We start from the raw sequence: 20,741 nt of genomic DNA, 5'->3' as shown, positions 1-20,741 counted from the left end.
TCTTATTTTATTAATTGAATAACTAATTATTTCATTAATCACTAATTAAAGATAAGATTAGGCATAAAATAATTTACCATTTACCTTAAGCTCCATTTCACTGCTGTTATATTACTGCTGCTAATGCTGCCAAGTGTCTACTTTTGTGTATGAACATTCTCTTTGTTACTGTACTATGTTCACTTCTTTTCTTTATATATTTTCAGAATATGTCCTCTATTGTCTGAGTCTTTTGTCAACACTTTGACAACTTATGTAGCTTTTGATGAAAAACAGTAGAATTAAATGAAACACACAAATGAGTACATTCACCATTATGACAACACATACAGATCACAGCCTCTAAAACGTCGATGTATGTGGAAGTTTATATGAACGGAGACAGACTAGGTTGTGTGTTTCTAGCTCACTTGTTTACTCAAGCTTCTTCTTCAGGTACATGTCTTTCAGCAAGTAAGTAACTCAACAGTGCCACACATGGCTAAACTGGTTACTACACATTACATACGTACTAACCGCTTTAGACTCCATACTATGAAGGACAAAAAAATGACATAACAATAAATAAATAAATACACATATAAATATATAAATGCATAAATAAATAAATACACATTTTTTTAGTCGTGAAAAAGGCTAATTTTACATTTCTATATGTATTTATTTATTTATTTGTGTATTTATTTATTTCTACATTTATTTTTTTATTTATTCATTTATTTATTTCTACATTTATTTATTTCTTCCTACATTTATTTCTGTATTTCTACATTTCCACATGTATTTATTTCTGTATTTCGGTCTCCTTATGTTAATGAGGTGGGCGGTTCTAACATCAGTCTTAAGCACGATTGGTTTGAATGGTGTGTGTGATATTATCTACTACTACTGCCTGGACTGGAGTGATAGCTACACAAAACTTTTCACTGTAGACCTAAATGCAGACATCCCAACTCTGCCGGAAGTTCCGGGAGTCTCTCGCATATTGATAGCGGCTCCCTGACGCCCGCAAATGAGACGTAATCTCCCGAAATCTGGAGTGAGCGAGCAGAGCGCACACTATAGAGTGTCTGCGCGCGCGTGTGTTTGTGTGACTATAAATGCAGCGCGTGTGAGAGCAAAGCGTCCTTATAGCTCTGTGTTGCTGCTTATTAGACCAACACTGATCGCACCCCCCCGGGACCCATACCGTTGGCACCCCTTCCCCGGACCGACACCAAGTGTAACAACAACCCGGTAGTGTTGGGCAGTCTGGAGGAATCGTTTGCTTTTGTCTGATTCACTAATGTTAGAACCGCCCACCTCATTAACATACAGAGACAGAAATACAGAAATAAATAAATGTGGAAATGTAGAAATACAGACAGAAATGTAGGAAGAAATAAATAAATGTAGAAATACAGAAATGAATAAATAAATAAATGTAGACATAAATAAATAAATAAATGTAGACATAAATAAATGTAGAAATAAATAAATATATAAATAAATAAATGTAAAAATAAATAAATATATAAATAAATACATGTAGAAAATATATAAATACTAAATACACGTAGAAATGTACAATTAGCCTTTTCTTATTTATTTATTTATTTATGCATTTATATATTTATACGTGTATTTATTTATTTATATATTTATTGCTATGTCATTTTTTTTCTTTTTTACATCAAGGGTTCAAATCCTTGTCAGTTCTCAGTAAAAATGGATTGTATCATGCTTAAGATAAAAAAGGTTTGCAAAATGAATTAATCCTATTGGCTGCTGCAAAATGTGATTTCCATGGCAGTTTTCAATATGCTGTCTCTATGGTTTAGGCCAGGGGTAATTAATTCCAATTTAAAGAGGTCCAGTTAAAGGAAATGTCCTCAAGTAAAGGTCAAGAACAACTTAATGTCTCACATGCATTATGATTCAGTGCCATATTGAAGTAGGCTAGTTCTTTGAAGTGTCGTCGTAGTACTTTTTCTTGTTCAGAGAGACGTGAGCTTTAGATTGTCCTGCCAGGATTTTAAATCTGAAATGTTTTAAGATTCTTGCCACAGTTTCAGAACATATGAGATATACCGGTTTTGAACTGCCTGTGGGAAGAATGAGTATCTAATTGTGTCCATTCTTGACTACAAGCTCTGTTTTCACTATCTATTTTTCTGTTCATGGGGCATATGCAATTGGTCTGTTAGTTAATTATGCTGGTTACCAATGGTAGAAAGGTTGGAGAAGCTGTACCAGTTGAAATAGAAGTGAAATATTTCTCTATATATTTATTGATTGTAAGTCCAGGTCTGGACAGGACAGCATCTGGGACCAGGATTGACCACGGTCCACCTTTTTTGAGCACAGATTTAGGGTTTAACTATGCTTAACTATGTTAGGGAACCATCATGGTCTTGCTTAAAAGAAACCAATGTTGACCTTTGATGGAAAATAGGAAACCTATGTCCATCACACACTTTGTTGATGCCACCATCCACTCCAACTTCTGCCCAACGAGGTTTCACCTCAACTCCAGTATGATTGTCGGCAGCACCAGCATCAGAAGTGCAGGTTATTTAATTGACTACAGAATAAACATTTGATAGGTTTAAACCTTTATTGAAGGTAATATACACATGAGAGTGTACATGAACTGGTGCAAACAGTGGCTGTATGGGGCAGAGATCCTCCTAATGTATACCACCCATCTCTTGTTTCACCACTGCTTACACTACAAAACTTACTTCTTCTCAAGTAATTCCCATATGTAATAAAGCCTTATTTTTGTAAAACAAGTGAACAATAATAATAAGTAATAAGAATAATAAGTAAAATGAGTATCCCCTGCTTGAGTACTTGAATTTAATGACATTCATTTTGTTTTGGATTCTAGCACAGTGTCTTGAGAAACATTCATCCCTAGAAAATACTAGTGTCTATTTGAAACAGATTTTTAAGACTCTTAAGTCTCTTGAATAAAATAGGATTGTTTGCAGTGTGTTTGCCACCCTGCCTATACATTTACTGTGCAAGAAACATTGCAATTAATCCTTCTGCTGAATGGAGCATCTAATGAAACCTCTTTCTCCAACCTCCTCTGTGTGTGTGTGTGTGTGTTGGCTTGTTGTATGATTTATTAATGCCCCGTTGAGAGGTTTATAAATCTGCAATATGCTTTCCCCCGCAGAGCCATTAACAGACAATAGACAATTGATTCAGTGTGTAAATCCCTACTTAACCTGCACGGTGTCACAGCAGAGACCGCTGCTCCTGAGGGGAACTTGTTAGATCTGCAACATGTTGATCAACAGACAGAGAATTTTAAGCCTCATACAAAAACCTACAGAAGTGCTTGTCTGCAGCTTGATCCTTTCCATTTACAGCTTTTGTCCCCCTCCCTGTCAAAGCTGGAGTTTGGCTTAAGTGCTTAAACTGAACAGTGTGCTCTTCACTGCTCAGCTTCCAAAAGTTTAGATGACCAAATGCACTGAAATTATTATTTAAACCCACTCATCTGATGTCACCAGGCTTTGGAGTGTTTTGGCCCTAGTTAGGTCTCTCAGGTCACACTTCCTCTCAGGCTGTGCACAAATCCCTAAACTCCTCAGGTATGACTGACAATACTACCAACACTGTTGCACTTCTGATGACAACTGTTTGATGGGTGGATCATGTTGGGGGCTGTATGAGTGTATGTAATTATAATATCTGTGGTGTGGATCTGTAATTTCCTGATTATTCCAAAACAATATTAGTTCAATACAATACAAACTATATATTACAGCAAAAAATAAAACAAAACAACTATTGATTCAGTGCTGTGTTTTTCAGTTGTGGTAATGAATTAACATAATAATCTGTCATCTGAAAAAGAGAGCTTCACTATGTGTGAGGTTGACATTACTTGAGTAATGAGTTTTTAGGTATATACATCCTGTATGTATACAAATGAAAACGTAGATCATTGCTTTATTTGAGTAAAGATACTATGTATATATGCTTGTAGACTTCAGTGTAGTCAGAAACATCTGTACTTACATTTAAAGGATGTGAGTCAATGGCATCAAAGCATCAGTCAACATTGTTGTAAAACCAGTGTATTATATTACTATAACACACTCTTGACATCTTAACAAGCCAGAATATAACATGTTAAGATTCTAAAGTCTTGTGCATAAAGACACAAAAATTCTTCCATAAAACACGCGACAACATGTTTTTATCCTTTGTTCTCTTCATTATACTGTTTCTTACTGTCCTCACTCCTCTTCTAATGCATGTGCCTGATCACTGTAGCTAATCAGCTCATTGTAGTTAGACTTTTGTCTTCATTACCACTCACATATCCCTGCTGTGAGTGCAATCATTTCTAAATCAGAGGTAAACCAACCTGAAAATCTTTTTTTGTTTTGCTTTGTGTGTGTGTGTGTGCGTGCGTGCGTCTGTGCGTAGGTCACAGTGGAGTAAACCAGCTGGGAGGTGTGTTTGTGAATGGCAGACCTTTACCTGACACGACCAGGCAGAAGATAGTGGAGCTGGCACACAGTGGAGCTCGACCCTGTGACATATCCAGAATACTACAGGTAAACTCATAAACTCTTTGCACTTCACCAACAGTGGTTGTGGATACTGTATGTCCGTTATGATCAGCTGGTTGCAGAACCACTTCTATGTGTCATACTGTAGGTCACATAGAAATACACACAGTTTTTCCTGGACAGAATTAGGGGTTAGGTGTTCTGCATCCACTTACCCTGAGTAAGTCACTGTACATCAAGACTGTCTGAACAGAAGAAAACATTTGACATCAGCTATTTGCTCAAATGCCTAAATGTGACATATGTTTACATTTAACTGTCAAACTCTGGTTTAAATTATGACTGTCTGTCAGGAACAAATGAGAAATTGGTGTGACATTTATAGAAAGCCACTATGTCATCCACTCCCAGAAGGTCAGGGTGGGTGATTGGATTGACAAAGCTACTTTGACATGGGAGACCATTGCTGGTTCTTACCATTAGTCAACTAATTGCTCTTTAAACCATTGCCACCATTGTCCCCTAGATTTCAATAACATCTACCCAACCCCAGTTATAAATAATGCGTGTGCTGTTTTTGTGTCCAGGTGTCTAATGGCTGTGTGAGTAAGATCTTGGGCCGGTATTACGAGACAGGTTCGATCCGTCCTCGTGCAATTGGAGGAAGTAAACCCAGGGTTGCTACTCCAGATGTGGTCGGCAAGATCGCTCACTACAAGAGAGAGTGTCCGTCCATCTTTGCCTGGGAGATCAGAGACCGACTGCTGGCAGAGGGAGTCTGCACCAATGACAACATACCCAGTGTAAGGTTTTTTCACATCTTCTGTTGTTCATTTCAGTTAGAAGTCTTCACAAATATTAGTTGGGCTAATAATTATTTTTTGCAGGTTGCAGCTGGTCAAACCAAAATAGTGATTGCTGCTATAAAAGTACAAATGTAATGTTAAAACTAAGGCTAATGGATACAGTTGAATGGACACCACTTATACACAGTACAATTCTTCTGAGGTAACTGCCATATAAATTATTTATTTCACACTTGTCAAAAAACTCTTGCCGCTCTGTGCAGTAATGCTGCTTAAGATTGTCTTTCTGGAGAAGAGCAGCTTTCTATTTGTCAGTGAGAAAAGAAGTCTAAAAATAAAATAAATAATAAAAAAATAACCTTATTAATTATACATCAAAACCCAAAATCAGTGAAAGTGACATTCCAAATAATAGACACAAACAAAATAAATAGATATATTTTAATTATCTATTCAACAAAAATGGTTCTCATGTGCAAAAGTATGTGAACCCTTTCAGTTAATAGCTCGTGGAACCTCCCTTTGCAGCCATTACTTACCCAACGTCTTCTGTAACCACTAACTAGTCTCTCACATCTGGTTTTGGGGATTTTTGCCCACTCCTCCTTGCAGAACTCAGCCAGTTAAGAGAGGCTGGACGGACATCTGGCATGTACTGCCTGCTTCAGGTCTTGCCACAACATTTCTTTTGGATTTAGGTCCAGACTTTGACTCGGCCAGTCCAGACTACGAATCCGCTTTCTGTTAAGCCATTCCTTTGTAGTTTTGCTTGAATGCTTTGGGGTTGTCCTGTTGCATAATCCATTTTCGACCCAGCTTTGACTCCCTGACTGATGGCATTAAGTTCTGATCAAGTATTTGTTGATAGGCCTGAGAATTCATGGGTCCCTGGATGAAATGAAGCCGTTCAGGTCCAGAAGCAGATAAGTAAAGCCCACACCTTCACATTTCCACCCCCCCATGCTTCACTGCTGAGAGGAGGTTCATTTCTTGATATGCAGTGTTGACTTTCCTCCAAACATGGCGGTTTTGATTGTGACCAAATAATTCTACTTTGGACTCATCTGTCCAGAGAATGGGCTTCCAGGAGGCCTCTGGTTTGTCCAAGTGCTCTCTAGCAAAGTTCAAACGGGCAATTTAGTTTTTTCTTGAGAGCAGAGGCTTCTTTCTAGCAAACCTCCCATGAATGCCATTTCTGTTCCACTGAGGTCTGATTGTAGACGCATGTACCTTTACCCCAGATGCTGCCAGAGAGGTCTGCAACTCTCTAGATGTGATGTGTGGGTTGGCCTGTACCTGATTTATTATTCTTCTGGTTCTTCTTGTTGATCATTTTGATGGGCATCCACTTCTAGGCTATGTTGCGGTGATGTTAAATGCCCTCCATTTGTAAATAATTAGTCTTACTGTTGACGGATGGGGCTGGAATCTTTTAGAGAGGGTCTTGTAGCTTTCCCCACACTGATGGCCTGTCACTACTCTCTTCCTTACATCCTCAGATAGCTCTTTTCCTCTCGCCATTGTTGATCTGTGTCAGTATGCCTTGGCACTACAGGGGTTTGGTTGGTTTCCTCTCTCTTTTAAGCAGTGCTGACAAACCCTTTCCAAAGGATGTCTCATTTGATTGGTCTGCTTAACTGGTTAAGTTAGCACCCCAATGTGTTTCACCTGAATCTATTTCCTACTTGACTTCACCAATGCTGCTGGGGGTTCACTTACTTTTACACATAGACTAATTCCATGTTTCATGATTTCTTTTGGCCACTCACACAATTCCCTGTAAACTAGTGCATGCAATTGATAAACATAAACCTGACATCACATATATAAATAAAAACTGTTGATAAAATAAGAAAATCATGACAAACAACAGAAAACTCTAAACTGCTCAAGGGGTTCACATACTTTCAAGGAGCACTGTATGCATTTGACGTTCAGATATAACACTACTGTATATGTGCATATGTGGGGACCTTTTTAAATTGTGTCCTGGGCCATGTAGTGATTGGAGTGACAGCACAGATACAACTGTCAGGCTTAGTGAATGCAAAAGGACTGTGAAACATGACACAAATCTTAACTGTACTAGCTACATAAATGAATACATGGATACATCAAAAAAGAAAAACAGTAAAACAAACTGCATCAAACATGCCTCACAACAGTCTCACCATCTGAGACTCTTTGATCAAAAGCAAAGACTACTTCAACCTCCACAGCAGGATATTGTTGGAAATATGCTTATGGCTGAAATCTGGTGGTTGATAAATGTTTTCATCCACTGCATTTTTAACTGAGTTAAATCTACTACATCAAATACTTAGATGATTATATGAGCCCAGTTTAAAAGGTCAATGAAGTTTTGAACTACAGCTGATCCATGTGTTAGAGGTAATTGTGTTAACTCATTGTAGGCTCTTCTGAATAATAGTGTAATGTAAAATGAATTATGTCGCGTAGAAATGGAATTGCTGAGACACTAGACATGATAGGTGTAACTTCTACAGTACACAAAACCTTTAACATTACCCAATGATGTGGAAATAACAGATTTCATTAAATCTCTCTAGTGTTTCCTTTAATGGACCCAATGAGGTTGGCTGAAGGTTAAGAGGGCCATCAGTGCTTTCCTATTTGATACTGCTTGGTTCCTCAAGTCCTGTCTAGCAAATATCTATATCTAACAAAATAGTTGTGGTTTGTTTAATAATCATGTTGCTGTGTTCGTTACCAGGTTTCATCAATAAATCGAGTGCTCAGGAATTTGGCCAGTGACAAACAGCAAATGGGCACAGTGGGACCTGAAGGGATGTTTGACAAACTCAAGATGCTCAATGGACAAACTAGCTGGGGAGGACGTTCAGGGTGGTATGCTGGGACTACACTCACTACCACTGGTAAGATACTAACTCGTACTACAAAGAACAATAGTACCATTGCTACTTTACTACTACCACAATACTAGGGCAACTCTCACTACCATTGGTAAGACACTACTGGCACAATGCAGTCTTGCAATCTTCATTAGGCACAAATCTGTTATTTGTGTGTGTTCATTTCCTGGCACCTGTGCCTATGTGAGAGAAGAGGTGCATCTAAGGCTCTGGATTGTGCCTGCTAATAGGACCATGAATTGCACAGCATTTGCTATTTTAAGGTCATCTGCTCTGTTCTAAAGTCCTATCCACAAAAGATTTTGTGCTAATGATATGCTGACGCAAACATGCCCATAAAGATCTGCAGCTGACTGCAATTTCTCCTTGTTTTGTGTCTGTAAGTGGAGCAGTTTCCAGTGTTTCAGGCTTTTTTCCACATTTCAGCACACATATTGGTCTACAATGAAATCACATGTGTTTAATTGGCAGAGATGGACACACAGCGCACAATCACAAACAAACTTTGCTTCTTTTACTATAGCATACTCTACTGAAATGTCAAAATACAGCTATTAATGTGACTCACGCAGGTCTGAAATGTATAGGGCCCTATTTTAACGATCTATAGCGCATGGCGTGAAGCGCGTGGCGCAAGTGCCTTTGGGGCGTGTCCAAATCCACTTTTGCTATTTTAACGGCAGAAAAATTGTTACCGCGCCAGGCGCACGGTTTAAAATGGTCGGACTTAAGTCCCCTCATTAATCATAGGCGTGTTTTGGGCATAACAGGCGGTAAACCAATCAAAGTGTCATCTCCCATTCCCTTTAATGTCCAGGCGTGCTGTCACTTTGCCGGATTGTTACTGTAGTTTGATGGCTGATTTACCAGGATCGGTCACATGTCTACATTGACAGTTTCATTGATCATTACTGCCACATAGTGGCACGTCATTGGGACTTTTTTTTTAATATGTTGATGTACATCATAATATGAATTCACATTGTGGTCCTTTTATTTGTGATGTTTTGCATGTTTGTGTGCTGCTGCACAGTGTCCCGCCTATCTAGGATCATATTGGACTCTTGATGATGCACCTTTAATAACAGTGAAATATGCTCCAGTGACTTCAGACCTGGGTTTTTTTGGTCAGTAGTGCAATCACTTTCCTCTGCCTCAAAATAGCAACGCACCACCAATGTGCCTGACCACACCTCATTTTGAGATCAACACGCCCATAGGCGCACAGACTGGTGCAAGTGCATTTGCTTTTTAGACAACGTGGGTGCAGGGAGAGAAAATGACAACTGCGCCGGGGGAAACTAACAAAGACACGTGCACCACACCCGCCATCCACTGTGAGCCGACCACAGGATGGGGACCATAATCTTACAATATTATTGTTCAGTTGTCACTGAATGTATCTGTGTTTTCATAGACACATCAGTATAGATCTTCTGTTTGTTGTCCACAGCTGGCTGTGTGTCACACCAGGCTGCAGCATCATGCAGCAGCTGAAATTATAAGTGTGTCTCCAAACTGAGAGAGAGGCTGTGCACATTTACGCACGTGGCAACAGCATTAACATAATTAATGCTAGATTTGTCAGGAATTGACAGTAATAATGTTCCATGTTCTGCCAATACAAGCTCAAGGTTGCTACTGGGAAGTACTGGCAAAGGTTTGGTGTATGAGATATTGTGACAGCGCACAATAAATTAATTAAATGACTAAAATGTTGAGAGATTGTAGAGGCAGAAGTACCACACATATTTTATACAGATTTTTGTCCCTTTTGTTTTCTCATAATCCACCCAACTTGGAGGTAGAGGATCACACACACCTCCAAAAATCCTGTTTACCGTATGCACAGTTGGCAGAGCATGGATGTAGTGCGTAATAGAACAAACACTAACCAGCAAGTTTTCAATCCCAATTTCATATTTGTTTGGCATACTGTATCAGGGCTGTTTTTTTCCTGTAGGATAAATAAGGACTGATATTTTGACTTTGGACTTTATTTTTACTTGACTTAAAAGTATAGATGAGGACTTTCAAATATGCAGTGGAGTAGAACTGTGGAGTTTACATATGTTAAATTATAGTTATATCAATTTTTTGCACAAAAAATGCAGCAGCATATCAGCTTTTTTATTTTTCTACCATTGTCAGCATATTTGAATGGATGTATATGGAATTTTTGTTTTAGAACTGGAGAGCCCAGCCTCTCTCTCCCTTTTCACCTGTTACTGCATTTAAAGCGGATGAGAGGTTCTCATTTGATTGGTCATTACTGAGGCTTGCCCCGACTCCACCTTCTGATTCTGTATTCCTCCCACTAATAATGTATTCATTCTCTCCTTTAAGTTGTGTCTTACTGCACTGGGTTTGTGCCAACCCTAATGGTTAGAAAAGCTGCAAAGATGTGTTGGTCACACCCATATGCACCATGCACCAGGAACTAAGACTTGCGTCTACACCTATATCTCATTTCAAGAAAACAGGGCCTTAAGGGTCCCCTTTTTTTTATAAGATTAGGCATTAGATAAGGCACAATTGCACATGAGTTGGCTCGATTGTGATCACCATCGTAGACCATGCAAAAAACTTTTATGATATGACGCAACATTGGGGTCTCAGGATGATAACTAAGCCAAATCCATCCACTGATGGACATTCAGTTCATTTTTAATTTAAATTTTTAGTTTTATTTTTTTTCTTATACCCACAATCTGATGTTGAAAGAAAAAAAAGACATTTTCTGAGAAGAAAATAGCCACATCCAGTTGTTTGGTGAAAGGTGTTTTCATGACTGAAACTATTGGACAGTATAATATGAATTGAACCTCTTCTGTTGTGAACTCCAAACAAACTGAAATTGATGGTATCAGAGGCACCTTTTTTTGAAGGCCATGGATTATGATGATACTAATGCACTGCACGCAGTTTCCCAATACCTATTTAGTGGTGCCTATTCATTGCAGTGCACGATCACCCTCATGTTGCGTGTCCCACAGGTATATTAGTGTCACTTTTCCTGTTCCTGCCTTCAAAGATTTTACACATTTTAAACTTTTTAAAAAGTATCTGAGCACACAATTCAGACATTCAGAGGCATCCACAGCACAAAATGAAGGCCTCAAATAATAGCTATTAAGGTTGCAATACTAAAAACTGTAATTATGATTGCTTCAGAAAAATGTACTAAAAAATCATTATAATTATATTGCACAGAGAAAATACTGTATAGAGTTGCCATCTTCCTTCCCTTTTCCTTCAAAGTGTGGGCTGTTGGCCCATTTTGCTCTGGGATGGGGCTCATATGCTGTTGCTCGTCTAGCAACTCCCTGGGCATTACAACACTGAGACAAAGCCATGCTATTCTATAACGGCTGCTGCCTCCCTGTGTGTGTATGTGTTTGTGTGTGTGCATGCGTGCATGTGTGCGTGCTTGCGTGCGTGCAGGGGAAGGGAGAAGAGAGGCGGCGTCTGGTCTCATTTGTGTTTCTTTCTGCCTGACTGAGTGTGACACTGAGCAATAGCTTCATTCTGTTTGCAATCTGTGTCTGCTGGGGATAATGAATAATTAGGCTAGCACCACAAATAACATGTGTTCCACAGAGAGCTGGAGTCAGGTTCCCCTCTGTTTAGAGATCACATGTTGGAGAGCTCCTCTCTGAAGAGTCCTGTACCTTTACTCATCCTTCACTGCATGGTTTGATAGCAAATGAAGCAGAACATCATGGATATGAGTTTTACATTTTGCACTGCCTACTCTGATCAAGGCCAGAGCTTTTAAGTATATGCTGTAATCATTGCTGGAGCTGTTGTTGCTGATCTGCCTGCTTGATAAGTTACTGTCAAATTGTAAGTTGTCAAATCAAATTTAAATTTCCCAGTCAAAATTACACTATTATTTACAAACACACACACACACACACACACACACACACACACGCACGCACGCACGCACGCACGCACGCACGCACGCACGCACGCACGCACGCACGCACGCACGCACACACACACACACACACACACACACACACACACACACTCCTGCAAACCCTCTCAAAGCCATATAATGCACAACAACAAATGCAAACATAAACTCAAGTACTGTTCTAAAGCAAAGTTTACTGGAGCATTTACACTTCATAAACCTTCCAAAATGAAATGTGTTGCTCTATTCTCTATTTTATGGTCTTGCAGATCTTATTTTTAATTCTGTCTTTTATTTTTCCCTTCCTTGTTCCAGAGTGTCCACAGGCAGAAGGAGGGGAGAACACATTATCAGTAAATTCCAATGGTGAGGATTCAGAGGAGACTCAGATGAGGCTTCAGCTGAAGAGGAAACTGCAGAGAAACAGAACATCATTCACACAGGACCAGATAGACGCACTGGAGAAAGGTGTTGATCAGTAGATTATTTTGTATTTCTCATTAGCAATTAGTTAGCAATGTGTGCTCACTGACAGATGTATAGTTATTATTATGTATTTTATTTTTTTATGTATTTACAATGTACAAAGGGAAAACATTAGATATTTCCAGAACAGCTCCCACACTGACACAAAGACAAGTGACAGCTCAGCAACAGATTTGACTGTATACAATCAGGAGTGGTAGATGTAATGTCTGAGTGAAGAAGTGACCTGTCTATCATACCCGTTCTGCTGTCATACAATACATGTGGTGGCATGTTTAGGCTTAGTTAACTGTCATACACTACACATGTATATCATTGTGTTCATGTTCACTGTCACGGTCATCCATTGCTTGTTATACTTGATGTTTGCAGCTTTTAACATGTTAACATTTAAGGTTTGGTCTGGTGTGACTGGGCTGAATGATTGTCACTTGGGGGGGTGGGTGTGTTCATCTAACTCTCAGCACATATCAAATATCCATAAAGATTCATTGCATCCTCAGTTTCTTATTCTTTTGATGAAATATTGATACTATTACCTAGTTGATTGTGATAAGAAAATGGCTGATATACTATATAATTCTGGGATAAAAAACCCTCTTGTACTTTCCCCCAAACCACCCTCCCTTCAGTAAACACCCAAAAATGTTTTTGTAAAGTTCCTTTTGTAACAGCAGATTTCCTTATTGTCCGAATTAGCTGAATTGATTGAAAAAACAAGAGGGTATCATGTAAAGTCATAGAAGGACAGTGCACACACTCAGATTCATATAAACATGGCAGGGGAATACCTGTACTGCAAAAAAAGATAACAAAAAAGTATGTGATGAGTGGTATATCATGTATACTGCTTCTGCTATCTGTTGCAACAGCTGACAGCAAAGTACAATTTGGAGATAAAAATTTTCAGAATATAATGTGAAATGGTTTTGTGAAGATGGCCACACTTTGAAAAGGAGTGCAAATATTACAGTTCAGTACAGGCTTATATTGCTTTGATCATAACATGAGCTGTGCATTTATCCAGACAGAAAGTTAATGGGAATACTGACAGTGAGAAATTATTCTGTGAAATATCTGTTTAAGAGTAACAGCCATTCACATCACTTCATTGCTGCTGATGATGGATATCAATACTTCACTATCTTCACATCACTCTAACCTTAGTGTCCTGATAACTATGAATTAGACACAGCCCAATTAATAAATCATATAATGACACAATGTGTTTTGGTACCAGAATTTGAAAGGACTCATTATCCAGATGTGTTTGCCCGAGAACGCCTTGCAAACAAAATAGACCTACCAGAGGCGAGGATACAGGTAGGCTCTATCATTTATGGGCTTATAGATTAGTGTGTGTGAGTCTGTAAATTAACAGTTAACATTAAGTTTACTTAACTGTGCGATAACCAATATTTTTCCTTTTCTGTTGCATGTGTAGGTTTGGTTTTCAAACAGAAGAGCAAAGTGGAGAAGGGAAGAGAAGCTGAGAAATCAACGTCGTCAGGTGTCCAACTCATCCAACCATATTCCCATCAGCAGCAGCTTCAACACCAGTGTTTACCAGCCTCTACCACAACCTACTACACCAGGTACTGATTAACACAAATACGACAAGTACATATAAGCGTACTACACATTTGACTAACATTTTTTATGACCATTAAGCTGCATCAGTATTGTTTTAAGGATCATTTTTAGTATGTGTTAACAGGCCTATTACTCCAAACACATTTTGACTTGTCATATTAGAAAAAGCACATGTGTTACTAAACAGTAGCAAAGTGTCAGGAGTCCTTCATTTTATTATTTGCACATATACTTTTCCTACTGTGACATGTCAAGCATTGTGAGAAAAGCCTGTTGGCAATGGCTGTGGATGGACAGTGACCTGACTGGAACCTCAGAATGTATCAAACTTGCACACTGGCTGATGCTTAAGGTCCCCTAAGCACAGACTGAATTTGGAAAATGTGCCTTTTCCTTCAGTTACCAAATTCTTGGAATGACCTTCAACACACAAAAATCAATAGCCTCCCAACATATGTCACTGACCTCCTTGTTTCACACTGTAAATGTTTTAACTGATTTAGTTACATTCTCTTTCTTTCTTTCTTTCTTTCTTTCTTTCTTTCTTTCTTTCTTTCTTTCTGTCTTTCTTTCTTTCTTTCTTTCTTTCTTTCTTTCTTTCTTTCTTTCTTTCTTTCTTTCTTTCATTCTTTCTTTCTTTCTTTCTTTCTGTCTTTCTTTCTTTCTTTCTTTCTTTCTTTCTTTCTTTCTTTCTTTCTTTCTGTCTTTCTTTCTTTCTTTTTCTTTCTTCCTTCCTTCCTTCCTTCCTTCCTTCCTTCCTTCCTTCCTTCCTTCCTTCCTTCCTTCCTTTCTTTCTTTCTTCTTTCTATTTTTTGTGTGTGTCTTAATTTGAATGTGTTTGTTACTCAATATCATTGTAAATGAGGGCAACCTCAATGATTCTTGGAATTTAAATCAAGGTTTGACACAAAGGTAATGTATGGCTGCTCCTACATAGACAACGTTTAACATCTGAAAACTTTGGTTTCTTTTCTCAATGAAAAACAGGTTTTGTAGAGAAATATGTTTATATTTTTCAAAGTCAGGTATCAAAAAGTATCTTGTTTATCAGTACACGTAGGTATCATAATCAATAGTATCAGAACTTTTCAAACAATACCTTAATAGTGTGACCCAGTTCCACATTGAAAAACAGAAGTTAACAGAAACTTCTCAGACCAGTCTTGCCTTATAACCCTGCCATAAGCTCCATATGTTCCAAGAAAACCAAAATATGCCATGATTTTGCTAAATACAGTACACATGCATCTCAATTGCCATTGTTTGCTAAAGTTGTCTCATCCACAAATGTTAACTGTGAATATAAACATATTTTGGTGACTTTAAACCATATTAAGTAGTCTGTGACACTGAGAAACATTCTTGGGACAGTTTGAAATCATGTTTACACATAATGAAGAGTATATTGCTTAGTTATTCCCTTTGTCAATCATCCAAAAGGAAACCAAAGGGCCAAGAGGCACTTAATAATAGATTCATACAAACTATTACTACTGAATTCCAGTAAGATTAAGGAATCTGTAACCTTCTCTCATAGCTGCTGACTTATACTATTTGGGGGATTTGATTTTGTTCAAGCATACTTGGACAAGTGGGCAGGTGGAGATGTGTTTCAATCCCAAACTCCTCCTGTAGTCATGTCACAGTGTCCTTGGACAAGATACTGAACCCCAGATTGTTCCTGACGACTTTGCAAGGTAGCTTGCTGCCATCAGTGTTTCGATGTGTGAATGAATGGGTGAATGCGCTTTGGATGAATGCAGCTATTTGTAATTTTCTTAATTCTCTCCATTTCTTAATCCCTGTATTTCTAGTGTCCTTTTCATCAGGATCCATGTTGGGAAGGTCAGATCCAGTTCTGTCTAACAGCTACAGCCTCCCGGCCATGCCAAGCTTCAGTATGGCTGCCAGCTTGCCCATGCAAGTAAGATTATTTTACAGTACAAGAAACAACTAATCCACATAATGCATACAAGGGTGTTGTCTCAGCACTGAGCTCTGCAATACCTGAGGTTAGAGATGACATCATGTGTCCAGCTCTGGTTGGCTGAAAGATGTGTGAATAATCGTTGGTGCATAGACTACAGTTGCTTAGAACATTTGTGTTTGGAGGTTTGTCATGGCATAGGTGAAAGTCTTTGGCAGTGTTAGTGGCTTGCTTCTCCCTTTGAGCTACACAGGAACCTGAACCACCACCTCTGACAGTAAAAAAGGCACATGTAGCCCCACCACAGGCTCTGCAAAATAACACAGAATTGTCTCAATTTTTGAGACGTGTGACTATATGGAATGCAGTGACCAATCAAATATAAGCAAGTGCAAATTCTTAATAGGTTACCTTGTGATGTGTGCATGTTTGACTCTTTACCTTATGATTGTCATGTTGGAGGATAAAAGTAGTCCTGACATGATACCTTTCCAGTTGTACCATCAAACTTCATAGTATTATAAACAGCTGCAAAGTGTTTTGGTGTCGGGTAAGCTTTCAAACTTGCAGACGTACAATATTTTTCACAGTAAACTTTCTGGATTGTATTTTATTATCTCACCTGTAGCTGTAAGTAAGGGCCCATAGCAAAGCATCACCTTGTATGATTATACTGCTGAATTATTTTTTATCTGAAAACCTTTCAACTGCAACCAGAAAATCTACATTATCACATGTGGGAATTTCTGGAAGGATCTGAGACAACTAGCATGGCTGATTGCAAAGAGTGAGAGCTGAATGTCTTTTAGGATAAATATTCACTTTGAATTTAGAGAGAGTTTTTGGGACTGATTTAAAGCACTCTTTACAATTTGTTGTTGCCAGTACCATTTGAGGAAATGCAGATTAAACCTATTTTTCACTGACTTCACTCAGCTGTGCTAGTTGCAGCTTGAGTAAATTGTTTTAAAAATCGGAATAAAATGCCTTCTAACCCTTATATACATTGTTTACACAACCCGTCCTGTATGGAAAAAATGGACATGGCAATGGTCATTGATTCATGTGAATTGACTTCATTGATCCAATTAAAGTGACTTCAGAAAAATGTTTTTTTGTGTGTTTTAATGGTTTGTATCCATTTATATTTTCAGGCATCCAATCAGACCTCTTATTCCTGCATGCTGCCCACCAGCCCAACTGTAAATGGAAGAAGTTATGAGACATATACCCCTCCACACATGCAACCACACATCAACAGCCAGTCAATGACCTCTGCAACATCGTCAACAGGTAGGAAGTTCATTGCATACCGTTTGATACTCTTCAACCCCTCCTCTTTTCAGGAATTAATACTGATATTTGTGTAAGAAATGTTTGTATAGTTTGTAATTTGTTACACACAAACACAATGATGATCAGTGATGTAGCCATTTCAACATGCTGTCTAGAAGAATGTAACAACTGTGTTAATTTAGGCAATTTTTTTAATGAGCAGATTTGATCACAAATCACAATTTTCAGGCGGCTTTATAGTCTGTATAACAACCTCTTTACAGCACACACTCTCCTTATATCCTTGATTCAAATAAGGAAAAACTACCTAAAACACCTTTAACAGGGACAAAGTGGAGGACAGTTCAGGAAGGGCAACTAAGGAAGGGTCACTCTCCCAGGATGGACATACATACAATAGATGTGTGTATATAATAGAACACAATTTACAAAATACAGCATTGACCAGGATAATACAATTATAATGGATTTATAATATATGTGTGATGAAGAGGAAATCAAGTAGTCTCCAGGTTAAGATTTTAGATTTTTTCAGGCGAGAAAGTAACTATGTAGATTCCCAATATGTGGTCAGTTTATCAAAATAACACCTGTTTGTAAATCTGCTGCAATGTTTTCGGCTGTGGCTCACGATGTAGTGCGGTCGTCCACCAATTGGAAGATTGGTGGTTCGGGGGGGGGTCGGTGCCACTCCTGGCTTCCACATTGGCTCCGCCCTTGCCATCGACACTTCAACTTCAGATTAGTGGATGACCCTCTCCACCATAGTCACGCCACAGCAACTGCTGTCAAGGAGAAACTGAGAACATTAGAGGTCAAGAGGTTAAACACTTAAACACTTGAGCCCTACCAAAAATCTTAAACTGGGTAAGATTTAAACAGGGGTTACAATCTACAGCATCACAGCAGCAGCAAACCTTCCGTGAATGGAGCATGAAAGACAAATTACTAACAAAACAAAACAAAACTGTTCATTCACTGGAGCTCAACAACAAAAATGAATTTCTGTGGATCTGTCACTTTTTAGGTTATCAGCACAAAACATGTATGCATTGTCACTAGAATGTTAAATAAAGTTCTGTGGACAACACTTAGAGGTACCACATGAGGTTGTAAAAATGAAAGGTTTGGCAGAGCTGGTAAGATTTAAAACTAAAATATAAACAAAGACAACTTTAAAACAGTATATAAAATTCAGCCTGGACTCACAAACCTTACACTTAAACTGGGTTAAATTCATTAATTGTTGGTGCAGCCCATCGTCTATCCTCTTGAACCTTTTGCTCTGTCCATCACAACTGCAAAGTTTCTTTTGTGGACTCTCCAGTATGGAATGACTTGCATTGCCTTGTGTCTTTACCTTAATGTTTTAGAAAACTTGCAAGAAAACATGTTTGTCTTGCCATAGCTGTCTTAAACTGTATTCTAATGGCTTCTTTGTATTTCTTTCACAAGGTCTGATTTCCCCTGGTGTCTCAGTTCCAGTGCAAGTTCCAGGAAGTGAAGCGGACATGTCACAGTACTGGCCACGTCTGCAGTGATTTAATCTCTCATGGCAGTGGTTCTTGCCTGCGGTAATCATCAAGAGTAACTGCAGTAGCAGGACTGTATGGGTCATCAACGTAAGACCCATGCGTACTTCACAGATTGAATGTCATAAAAGGACCTGTTATTGTCACTGAAGCAGACTGTACCACAGCAAAAATAATTAGGTGAAATGACTGCTTGACAGAGAACTTTCAAACAAAATCTTGAGACAAACCAGATGGACGGAGTTTGGATACAATTCCTAGTGAGGGTCTTCTACAGTATTTACTGGTTTCTATAAACCAGTACAACTTAAGCTAAGTGGATCAAAGGTCTCTCCACATCATCTGTGCTCATGAGTTCTGGAAGCTGGACTGTCCTTTGTTCACAATAAACTCCAAACAGAAACTAACTACTTCATGTCCATTTGGACATTTTGTGAGAAGACATATTACCTCCACTTTCAGTTCCTTATTTATATCATCATGGTGTATTTGTAGCAAAAACAAGATACTGACTGAAATGTAAAAGGAATAACTTGAAGTGAATTGCCTGCTGTAAATGTGTTTCATCAGCAGATTCCAAAATCCTACAACATGTACAGAACTTCAGAATATGGTGATGTGTTTGGTATTGTAAAAATCATGACTTGGTTTGAACCGCTCACTGGCATGGATTCTGATCTGCAACTGGGGGGGGGGGGGGGGGGGGGGGGGGATTCCTGTTTTTAAAAATGATGATTATTGTTATTATTATTATTGTATTATTAATAATAATAAACAATAGTAGTTATTAGTATTATTATTAGTAGAAATAATAATAATAATAACAATAACAATACATTATTATTATCATGTCCAGAAGTTTTACAATAAACCAACTTTTTGAAAAACTGGAAGTGAACATTAGATTGTTTCTTGGGTATAAATGTGTTTCTTATTTCAAAGTGTAAAGTATTTGTCTTCTCCAGTGATCTGGGAGAGTTTCAATAATAAAGTTATTTCAATTATAATCCTTGTTATATTTGATATAATTGTTATAATTACATTTTTCATTTGCTGTATTGTCCCTAATGCACCTGAATGTGATAAAAAATGTACAATATGAATATTTTATTAGATCTTTGGACACATAATAGAATGTAAGTGGATTTTTGCTTTTAGTCTTAAGGCTGCTACACCACTCCAGAAAGTTGACTTTTAGTGAGCAGAGGTGAGACGTCTCTGGCATTTAAAACTTTATGGGTCATTCAAAGTATTCTGTCATATGACCCTAGTTGAGTTTGTTGAACTTGTCAAGGTCACATGGCAGTTATGTGTGGATTATCAAAGTTACATAAATAAATACTCACCAAAAAAGTGGTGCAACAAAATTTATGCGAAATGCTTCCAGCACTAAAAATTAACACCCACTGAGTGCCAAATGTAAACCTCAGAAGACTATCTGCTACACTGGCAGGTTAATGTTTGTACTATAATAATGTAATGAAATATCTTGCATGTTGGCTCAAAAGAAATTACATATGCATATACATATAATTGTGTTGACCAACTGATTGCTCATGGACCAGCTCATGGACCTGCCTTAGTCACACATACTTCTGTACTAGAGGAGAGGTTATTTGCACAAATTGCACCAGTAACAATAAATCTAGGAAATTTCTACTATAAATGCAGACGATGACCTCACTAACAAAAGCTAACAGGAGCGACCAGTAAAAACGTAACAGTCATCAGTACAAAATACAATTTCAACAATCAAATGAACCTGTCC

General features: G+C 38.2%; 1 protein-coding gene across 6 annotated transcripts in view; it reads left to right on the top strand.

Moving 5' to 3' along the window:
• LOC133981557 (paired box protein Pax-6-like) overlaps window positions 1-18,982 on the top strand; it is a 30,809-nt gene extending 11,827 nt beyond the window's left edge. The window contains exons 2-11 of one of the 6 annotated variants that reach the window (XM_062420318.1): window positions 4,432-4,562; window positions 5,105-5,119; window positions 8,058-8,220; window positions 9,438-9,451; window positions 12,457-12,607; window positions 13,866-13,948; window positions 14,070-14,220; window positions 16,033-16,142; window positions 17,300-17,438; window positions 18,897-18,982. In XM_062420318.1, the coding sequence (XP_062276302.1) occupies window positions 4,432-4,562; window positions 5,105-5,119; window positions 8,058-8,220; window positions 9,438-9,451; window positions 12,457-12,607; window positions 13,866-13,948; window positions 14,070-14,220; window positions 16,033-16,142; window positions 17,300-17,438; window positions 18,897-18,982 (1,043 nt within the window). Of the gene's footprint in view, window positions 1-4,431; window positions 4,563-5,104; window positions 5,321-8,057; window positions 8,236-9,437; window positions 9,452-9,670; window positions 9,679-12,454; window positions 12,608-13,865; window positions 13,949-14,069; window positions 14,221-16,032; window positions 16,143-17,299; window positions 17,439-18,896 lie in introns of all 6 variants that reach the window. The other 5 variants (XM_062420316.1, XM_062420315.1, XM_062420314.1 and 2 more) reach the window with 5 other exon arrangements.
• The last annotated feature ends 1,759 nt before the right edge of the window (window positions 18,983-20,741 follow it).

This window comes from Scomber scombrus, chromosome 6, assembly GCF_963691925.1.
Source record: "Scomber scombrus chromosome 6, fScoSco1.1, whole genome shotgun sequence".
NCBI lineage: Eukaryota > Metazoa > Chordata > Actinopteri > Scombriformes > Scombridae > Scomber > Scomber scombrus.
The sequence above is the reverse complement of the archived record's forward strand: the minus strand, read 5'-3'. Positions and strand labels throughout refer to the sequence as shown.